We start from the raw sequence: 10,350 nt of genomic DNA on the forward strand, positions 1-10,350 counted from the left end.
CGTCAAATATATCTTATGGATGGTGTTTTCAATACAAATGTTGGTTGGTTCTAAAGCCACTTGCCACACGGGCAAGCCTACCTGGGTGAAACCGAGCAAATTTAAGGCAGAGTGTGCGATTCTTGTTTTTTCAGGGGCGCCATTTATGGCCAAGAATTCGACTTCTGCCACATCACACTTCACACCTGTTTATAAGGCGGACCCATTCATACATCCATTCATTCATCCACACATCGTAATTTTGACCTGAATCAGAGAAAGATTGAACTCCAATCCAGTACCCCCAGAGTTATTGATCAATATAAATGTAAATGACAACAATCTCGAGCTTTTGGTCTCTCTACTTCCGGTTTAAAAGTATACAGTTGCTTATTTACGGCTTATTTTGCGAGGCGATATTTTCAAACAGATAATTTTGTCTTAAATAAAATAAATAACTAACGTAATTTCTGATCTCAAATCTGCTTTACTTCATAAGATATTAATAATATAAAGTAATTCTGAATTTGAAGAGAAAATTTGTTTTAGTTATTAATCGATGTATAGTTAAAAATGTTTACATGGTTGCTAAATTAAGAAAGAATTCTCTTCTTTGGCAGTCCTGATTTTTGTCTCTTAGTAATAAACTTAGTAAATTTTGTTTGATTAGTAATAAACAAGTAAAAACTTGTTTATTACTATTTGTTCTTGCTGCAAGCCATGTACCATCATACGTTAATGTTAGCATATTGTTCGAGCAGCGAGATTAAGTTCATTTTACAAATTATCATTTAGGCTTAAATTTCGAAGTTGGTATATTATTGACAAGGTAAGAAGTATTTTATAACAATTCGTTTTTTCAAATGATGAATCTTACGCCCCGAAATATCAAGTCCTTAAATGACGATTCTTATAACGATTCTTTTTTTTTTAAACACAAATAATGAACCAGGTAAAAAAATACAGGTACACAAAAAATACTACCGAAGAGAGTCTCAAAACACAATGATCACGTTGTCAGCCAAATGACTTCAAAATACACCGGAAGTACAGGCAATAAGGCTTGTAGCGCACCCTAGTATAGAAAACACCATCCATAGATAACACTTTGTGTAGTGTTGTATTAATTAGTTCAGATTCGATTCAGACGTTGCAACGTGAAACTCTCTTGTTACTAAATACTTTTTACCATAAATAGTGTTAACAATAAATGCTGTTTCTAATGACTCTTCAACAAGACAAACTCACCAGTCATTGGTTTTACGCCAGTCATTGGTTTTAAGTCTGGAAAAATTGACTTTCCTTTTCCAAGAGAGCACCACTAAGGTGAAAGTGCAGCCAAGCCCCCGAAGAGATGACCGCACCACGCATTCGTGAGGAGAGTTTCAAAATTTAAACATAGATCTGAAGAAGGAAATTTTTTGCCGATTACTGTGCAGATTCAAAAGTCGATTTCTCTGGAAATCACTCAATTTTTGTATTTTGCCGTTTAAAATTACATTCTTTAAAATGATGTGAAAAGTTGTATACCTTACAATTCAAAAATGCTTCAACTGTTATTAAATAAAAATAAGTACTTAATAAAAGTTATTTTTGCGTGAAATTATCATTAGACAAATTTATACTTGGGTGCAAATTTTTTTTTAATTCGCTTTAAAAAGATTTCGAGATACCTCGAAATATGCAAAAAGTAAAATTAACATTAAGGGTTCCAAACTTTGGACTCCTCCTGATCAAATTATTGGGACCATAGTTCCTCGATTGCTGCTACCCCCTATATTTTTGGAGTCAAAAATCCGAATCCGTCAAAAACAAATGCGTTTATTGAGAGAAATAGCGTTTTTGTTTCAGATTTCGTAACCTAAAATATTGTCTGCTCTAATTAATTAGGATATTTCAAGTCACCACCTTCTAGAACGTGAAGATGTAATCATTATGAATCAAAAGCTATTTCTTTTTTTCTACTGTACATTGGACACGTTTTTTATACGAATTTTAATACAAATGTCGAGTATGAATTTTTAAGCATTTTCATAAAAATAAATTCAACATATCACTTTGAAATGTAAATTAAATATTTAAATACTATTTTCGATACATTCAAAAAAGAACGTCGTTTACAAATGTAATCAGGTTGACTTGCAATTCATCACCTATATATTCTTTAAAAACGCTAACACTCAGTTAAGCATATTTTAAAATCAAATCAGTGAGTTAGATTTTGTAAGTTAACAATAGGACGATTATATTTCGATAGTATTCCATTGAATTATTTAACAAAATAAAAAACACAAATTGTACTTATAAATTAACTTTAAAATGTATTGAAACTTCTTTATCAAACGTGTTAATATGAGGAAAAGTAGACATGAGTTAAACTATCCTACGAATTTAATTATCCTACAATAAATTTAATTAGCTATAATACCTCGATGAACGAATTTATGACTTTTTTATAACTTACAAAGGGAACAAAATACATGCTTAATTAAGTTAAATAAATCAGCTTTTAGCTTACCGCAGGGACATTAACCCGTTTTGTCCCGATTTTATACATTAAATTTGATACAAAAAGTGGTTTTATGGAAAAAGTGGTATAATATATTATCGAAATTAATTGGTTTTCTACTGTTAGAGCATGGTTACTGTTTAAAGGAAAAAAAAATTATAACAGCGTAGAGAATATTAGATGCTAAGTTATTCTNGGACATTAACCCGTTTTGTCCCGATTTTATACATTAAATTTGATACAAAAAGTGGTTTTATGGAAAAAGTGGTATAATATATTATCGAAATTAATTGGTTTTCTACTGTTAGAGCATTTAAAAAGTTTTTGATAGATCAAAAAGTACCTGCTCCTTATGGTTCTAGATCTAATCAGAAATAACTAAATCATTATGGTATCTGAAAATCTTTTAATTCACCTAGATAAATGAAAATACTGAAAAAAGTTTCGCATCACAATGAATGTCTTTGAAAAAAGGAACTGTCCTAAATATATGACGCTGGGCGTTAACCGGTTAAATGAGACAAAGTTCATGGACATGTTCATCATTAAAATTAGAGAATGAGAATTACGACATTTTCTTGTCGTTATTAAAAAAAATCCTTTTTTTTTTCTTTTTTGTTTTAAAGGAAAAATTTTTTTATAACAGCGTAGAGAATATTAGATGCTGAGTTATTCTTCGATATCAAACAAAAAAATTTAACAAATTTCTAGAATACGCATTGTTGTTGTGTTGTTGACGTATGCCTGTATAGGCAGAGGGGTGCGATTGCTCTTGTTTTCCAGTGGCGCCATTTATGGGCAAGAATTCGACTTCTGCCACACCATACGTCGCACCCGTTTATAGGGCGGACTCATTCACTCATCCACAGATCGTAATTTTGACCTGAATCAGAGAACGATCGATCTTCAATCCAGTACCTCCAGAGGTATTGATTTATTGTGGGAACATGGAGGACTTCTGCAACTCGACAGATTTAACGTGCATCCCGGCGGGGTTCGAACCTACGAACTCTCGGACATGGGTCCAGCGCCCTATCGATCAGGCTATCCCGGCCTAGAATACGTATTGTTTTGACCTAAAAGTCTTCATTATCCACCGAGGGGGAATGATAGTTGGAAACTCGACTGTTAAGTTCTCTCACAAAAGGATGAGCCAGCCCTGAATTTTACTTAATTCTTCAATAACTTACTTCGAAAATTTTTAAAGCTTCTTGATTTGTGTAAGAAAATTATTTCTGCAGTTTTCAAAAAACAAAATTTCGAATAATGATATTTTTATAAGTTCAGACGCAAGTTTCATTAAGGTACACATTATGATAAAAAGTCTCTCAAAACTAAAAAGAATAAACCTAGTACAATATTTCGGAGTTGAATCAACGTGTCTAGTTAGGTGTTATAAGCTTTTCTGGTTTCAAGTATTTAAATATGTGAAATCTTTTTTAGATTGACATTGGAATTATCTTGTGCAATGAAATTTGAAGCTTATCCACATGATACTCAAAATTGTTCCATGATGATAGAAAGCTGTAAGCTTATAAAAATATTTTCAGTTACTCCATCCTAATCTTTTATTCAATTTTCTGTAACATAATTTGTTTATTAGTTTGCTTAAATTTTTTAAATTATTCCCCATTTCTCAGTAGATGACATATTTATTAAACATTTCTGACATTTCCCCCCTTAAAAAATTGCTTAAAAGACAATTTTTAAGAATCTGTATAGATTTTCAAGATGTGTTTGGCAACATAAATATCAAACCATATAACATCATCAATAGATATTTCTGTTTTAATAAATTAGATCTATCATGAATAGATTTCTTTTAAACTTTATAAGTCATCTAAATTGAGAATTAAACATACTAAAACAGGAACATTCTAAAGAATCACATACTGGCCTTTGATACATATACTCATTGTACAGTACACATTCCAATGCATTCATGGTTAATACATGAATTTTTACTTCATCATCAGTCATGAAATGCATCTTGTAAAACTATGAAGACGTTCTTAAGCTTATATATTTTTTACAGCTCTTGTAGAAAATCTTTGATAAAATAGACTTTTAATGCATTATAAGGGTCTACCAGTGATCCGTTATAATATTCTATTCAACACAATAGTGCAAAGACTGCCCTTAATCAGTATTTTTAGAATCCTTATCAAAAATGAAAACAAAAAGCGTACTTATGGAGTATAGCAAAATAATATTTCTACTGTATTGTATAAATACAGTAGAAAGAAGAATGGAATAAACATCTAATCAAGTTTAATTGGAAGCTTGGAAGAGTTTTGAATAAACAACTTCTGCATTTTTCCTATCAAATTTGTCTTGTTGATATAAGTTCCCCTTCCTGTACTCTGATCGGCTCTGTTTGTCTTTCGTAAAATATTAATTTGATATTAATGAGAAATTTTTCTGTTTTCCTTTATGATAAGGATTCTGAAAGTGCATATTGAAGGTGGTCTTTACAGAACACCCTATATAGAAGTCTGAGAAATACGCAGTGAAATTTACATTTTGCTAAATAAAGAAAAAATCTAATTGATTTTATTTACCACCACTTCAAAATTTTGAGTGAATAATGGGAGGTTAGTTTAATAGCTTAAGAATGTCCAGGTAAAACTAAAAAAAAGAAAAAGAAAAAAAAAGTTGTAAATTTTATTATCAGTTCTGCACTCACATTTTAGAAAATTTACTACCCTTAAAGCTTCTCCCCACTCGAAATCTCACATCTGTTAAAGAATCAGAGAATTTTAAAAGCTCGCTTATTCAGAATATACCTTGGATGAATATAGCAACCTGGTGTCCAGATAGTGTATGACTTACTAATGTAAAAATGAGTACCGGGATCTTGATAAATTCTTAAAATAATTTTAAAACTATGATTAATAAGCAGGTTTTATAATAATAAGGATTAAGCAGGTTAATAAGCAGAAAAAAATTAATAGGTTTTCTTCTAAAGTTGGTAAATCTTAGAGTTTGGAAAGTATGTGTAATTATTTTATATCATTCATCAATAATGACAATAATAGCAATAATAATCATAATTGCAATCGATAAATATAATTAAAAATATAACAGTACTTGATAAATATAATAAAAAATATAACAATAATTGATAAATACAATAAAAAATATAATAATATTACTGATAACTATAAAAATAAAATTTTTTGTTCATTTTTCACATAGCTATCATGATTATTCTTTTAATAATAATAATAATTAAATTGTTTCATGTACTTAATTACAAAAAACAAATAACAAAAGAGTTGCTAAAAATGTTGTACCTCGCACTCACTCTTAAGAAAAAGAAAATGTTTCTCATAATATTCTTTTTAAAAACTTTATAAAGATTTTGAAAAGACGTATATTTTATTCCAATTCTAGTATCTCATACCGTGGATGACTTAATATTTCTGTGGAACATTTCCTCACCCCTTGTCGTTAGTGAAGACGTTGAACTACCACAGTTAGATATTGTTGAAAGCAACACAGAAGACTGTACTCTAGAGTATTCCACAGGTATTTTTTCAATAAAATTCTATCTACTTGATAATTTAAATTGTACTCAATAATTGTTGTAGGTTCTCAACAAATAACCGATGTCATTCCATAGGTTTAGTGCAAAGAACCTGATTTTTCTAATCAGTTAACGGCATCATTCTAAAATTAGAAGGAAAACCATTAACGAAAAGAAATTTTTATTCCATTGTATCTTATGTTAAGTAATTATGTTTATACCTGATAATTACTATTTTAACTAAAATTTCTACATATCGTTGGCTAATAAGAAGCCCATTCCAAACAGTTTGTTTGAACTGTTTGCAAAGAGTTTTCAGTTTGTCGTTCTAAATGAGGAAAAAACCGTTGTTTACAAAAATAATTTAAATGGTGAATAAAATAATTGAACAACACCGTTCTGGTTATGAATAATACTGAATATATTTCAATATCGCAGAAAAGAAAATGTCGATAAAAACATTGTGAAGGAGGACTAAACAAAACATACAACATATTGCCAGTCACTGTACATTCTTCTTTCTCTTTGTTGTCAATTATAGCTGAGTCACTGACTCGACCAAACCATATCGATTACTTTTTTGTTTATCTTTATCTAGCGCCGCCGTTATTTTATTTTAAAAATGTGGTTCTAACTTCATATTATGTATTTTACTTCCCATACCTCTAAATAACTCTATCTGAAACTTTATTTCTATTTTTTAAGCAGATAGGCCACTGCTGCTTTATATATGGGTAGAGTTATTAACTTTTTAAAGATGAATTAAACTTTTTTAATCATTCCTAATCCTGTTATAATTAAATCAAATCAGTTATTTAATTTTTATCCCATTTGATAAAAAGCGAATATAAGCACTTTTCTCGTTTCTTAACAATCAATGTAACGGTAAATTTTCGATTCAATACAAGTGTATTAACTTATTAATCTAACAAAAGTTTTGAAGAGTTTTGAATAACGTGAAAATTTGAAAAGTTTCTTGTAATTTTCAATGTAGTTTTTGCATTTTTTAAAAGAAAACTCTGAGTGATAAGGGGTTTTCCACTTATCTCATTTTGCACTATTAAACTAGATTTAATAAAAATGACACTTGGGGGGGGGTATCATCCCCCATAAAAGTATGTTTCCTCTTTTCTAAGGTATTATCATTTGTTATGTTTCAGGGAACTTCACTTGTTTAGCTGTTGTTTTCAATTTGAAAAGGCGACTTGGATACCATCTTTTTCACACGTATGTTCCAACGACCCTCATCGTAGTGATGTCATGGATTTCCTTTTGGATTCGACCGGAAGCAATTCCTGCTAGAGTTACTCTTGGAGTAACAAGTCTTCTTACATTAGCTACTCAAAATACTCAATCCCAATCATCCTTACCTCCTGTTTCTTATGTGAAAGCAATTGATGTATGGATGTCATCCTGTACAGTTTTTGTATTTATGTCACTTATGGAATTTGCAGTTGTCAATCATTATATGGGTTATACTGGAAGTAGCAAACTTATGAGAGGATATTCAGTGGATGAACTCGATAAGGTATATCTTTCTGAGGTAATTTAGTAATGAAAGAGCTTTCATTAGAAATGGTGGGTTAACTAATTTAGAAAATTGAAGTGGGTTCAAAAATCGTCAGTGAAAATCCTCAAAAATTTCATATCGTCAATGATATCTGGGTGGTCATTGCAAAAAGTAAATTGATATGATAATCCATAGTTAAGTTTGTATTACATAATTATGTTGTTATTGTTGATGTGTGCTTGCTTAGGCAGAAGGGGTGCGATTGTTCTTGGTTTCCAGTTGCGCCATCTATGGCGAAGAATCCGACTTCTACATAATTATGTAAATGTATAAAATAGCCATAATAGGTTATTCACTCAATAAAACTGTTCTGTTGTGCTAAGCACATATCTGCAGCCAAGCAGCAAATAACCAAACAATTTATGTTTTTAATTTCAATATCATTTATTTTTACACAAATAAAAAAGGGAGACATCATACGTGGAAGTAAAAAAAAAATGTTTGAAATTAAGCCTGCTGAGCACTTCAAGTCACGCTTTACACAAAACATCGAATTAAATCATTTTTGTTAACATGCTTACTTGATAAAGATAGCGGATTTTCTTCGAGGATGCGGCTTTAAAATTTAGAAGAGATTGAAGATATGTTGAAAACATTTTTTCCATTGCATTTTATACTTTGAAAAAAATTTAAAAAGTTTTTGAACAGCAAGGAAAGTTCTAGATGTCAAGAAGCATGTAGTACATGCGAAATACATCACTCTAATTCAGTTTTGATCGGATTTTCAGGCACCAAACATTTATTGATAAAGGGGTTGATTAGTAATTAGCCAAATAAATAATTCCATTAATAAATAAATATATATTCAAGCACAAAAACGCAATCTTTTTTTAAGAGATCCTCAAACTATCAGGTTTAGATACAATCAATAAAATATGATTGCATCAATAGCAGGAGGGAAAGTGATCTTTGGAATCCTTTAGTATTAATTTCACTTTTTATCTCTATTTAAGCGAATCACAAACTCTTTCCATACAATCGTTAATCACATTTATCCAAGGTATTAATAATTGTTCATTTTTCTTATCATTTTCATTTAACAGTATTCGAAACAATTTTATATAGTAACTTATAGAAATTTTTACATCCCTTAAAACTATGTTTAAACTATTTTAAATGACAAAATACAAAAATAAGTTAGCAGAGTACACTTGAGAAATGGAATTTAAAAATACGATTTTTTTTGAAATTTTATTACTTAAGAATTATTTAACCAATTTCATTTAAAATTTACATTTTGTCATTTAAAATTATATAGTATAAGTTATGAAAACATTCGTATTCGTGAGGGTTTATTGCGTTTTCAACCATTATTGGATTGAATAATAATAAATAATTGTAACAAAATATTTTTGATATCTTTGGATAAAGAAATTTCAAAATAAAAAAATTAATTGATTCACGTAAATAGTATATCAGAATACTAAATAAAAATTAAGGGATCTGAATATTATAAGGGGTAGCTAAACTATTGGAACCATAATATTCAGATTGTGGCTTCCTTTAATATTTAAAGGGTCAAAAATACAAATTTGTCGAAATAACGTATTTTCAGAGAAAAACGTCTTTTGTGTCCGATTTTGTAATTAAATTAATAGCTAGATCTAATAAATTAGCATATTTAATGTCAACTCTTCAGAACATAAAATATTACGGGAAAATCCTATTATTGAAACAAAGGGTGATATTATTATTTTGTGTGTGCAACCTATCTCTACCACATCAAATTAAAGAGAGGTAACAATATGTCGGAGCAAAAATGCAAAGAAGTCCCTTGACTCAGCAGTAATTTTCAAACGTTTAATAGAAAATAAGATATTTTCTTATCTTCTTTTAGTTGCTGCTTCAAAGAAAAAATGGCATCAATGTTCGAGGAAACAGTTTCAGTTCGCCACCCAGAACTCCAAACACATGTTGTGAAGTCGACATTGCTTTGGCAATCGACAGATTTTCCAGGTTTTTCTTTCCTTTTTCTTTCTTCATTCTTAATCTTATCTACTGGTGTGCATATGCATTCACGTGGTGAAGAAATACAAGAATCACAACAATCTTCGTTAATTTTTGTCGAAATAAATAATTCGTTAAGAGAGGATTTTGTTTCTTGTTTTGTATCTAGAACAACATTTTACATTTGTGAACAATTAACCAATTAACTGAATTTATCTTATTAACATTTTGAAGGAAATCTTAAGGGTAATTAGAGGTGCTGCCAGTTGTAGAAATCAAAGTAACCTACTTATTTCTTAACTAAAAACACAAATTCAATTTTAAGGAAAATAATATTTCGTTCAAAAGTGAAGTAATAATTAAAATTAAAATAGAAAAAAGCGAAAACTGAAAAAAAAGGAAAAAAATGAATAGCAAAAAAACAAGGTTAATTTTTTATATTTTAAACTCCCTTTAACGAAATTGAGCTAAACATAAATTTCATTAAAATTATGTTGAATAAAAAAATAAATTAAATAAAAAAGCTAATTACAATCATAGCACAGAATAATGAATGTGGAAGCACCACTAGGCATTACAGCCACTATATCCTACTTGCCACTATGTTATTCCTAACCCCAGCAAATTTCCCTTAACGTAGGAGGGGATTGTACAGTTCAGTTTTTCTTAAAGCAAGTTAAAACATTTCATTTAATTTCTAATGGTAATATCTTGAAAAAAAAACGAAAAAAAATCTTATAATCCTAAGAAAAATTTACTCATGACAATAATCATCTATTCCTGAAACTTACTTTAAGTTTAAACAACTAAAATATA

General features: G+C 29.6%; 1 protein-coding gene across 2 annotated transcripts in view; it reads left to right on the forward strand.

Moving 5' to 3' along the window:
• The window catches only part of LOC107436392 (glycine receptor subunit alphaZ1), a 39,341-nt gene extending 29,662 nt beyond the window's left edge, over positions 1–9,679 (forward strand). Inside the window, exons 10-13 of one of the 2 annotated variants that reach the window (XM_043048390.2) lie at positions 3,932–4,014; positions 5,885–6,019; positions 7,178–7,545; positions 9,425–9,679. In XM_043048390.2, the coding sequence (XP_042904324.1) occupies positions 3,932–4,014; positions 5,885–6,019; positions 7,178–7,545; positions 9,425–9,613 (775 nt within the window). In that variant the 3' untranslated portion in view covers positions 9,614–9,679. Of the gene's footprint in view, positions 1–3,931; positions 4,015–5,884; positions 6,020–7,177; positions 7,561–9,424 lie in introns of both variants that reach the window. The other variant, XM_043048388.2, reaches the window with a different exon arrangement.
• Positions 9,680–10,350: the final 671 nt, after the last annotated feature.

The sequence above is a fragment of the Parasteatoda tepidariorum genome, chromosome X1, assembly GCF_043381705.1.
Source record: "Parasteatoda tepidariorum isolate YZ-2023 chromosome X1, CAS_Ptep_4.0, whole genome shotgun sequence".
Taxonomy (NCBI): Eukaryota; Metazoa; Arthropoda; class Arachnida; order Araneae; family Theridiidae; genus Parasteatoda; species Parasteatoda tepidariorum.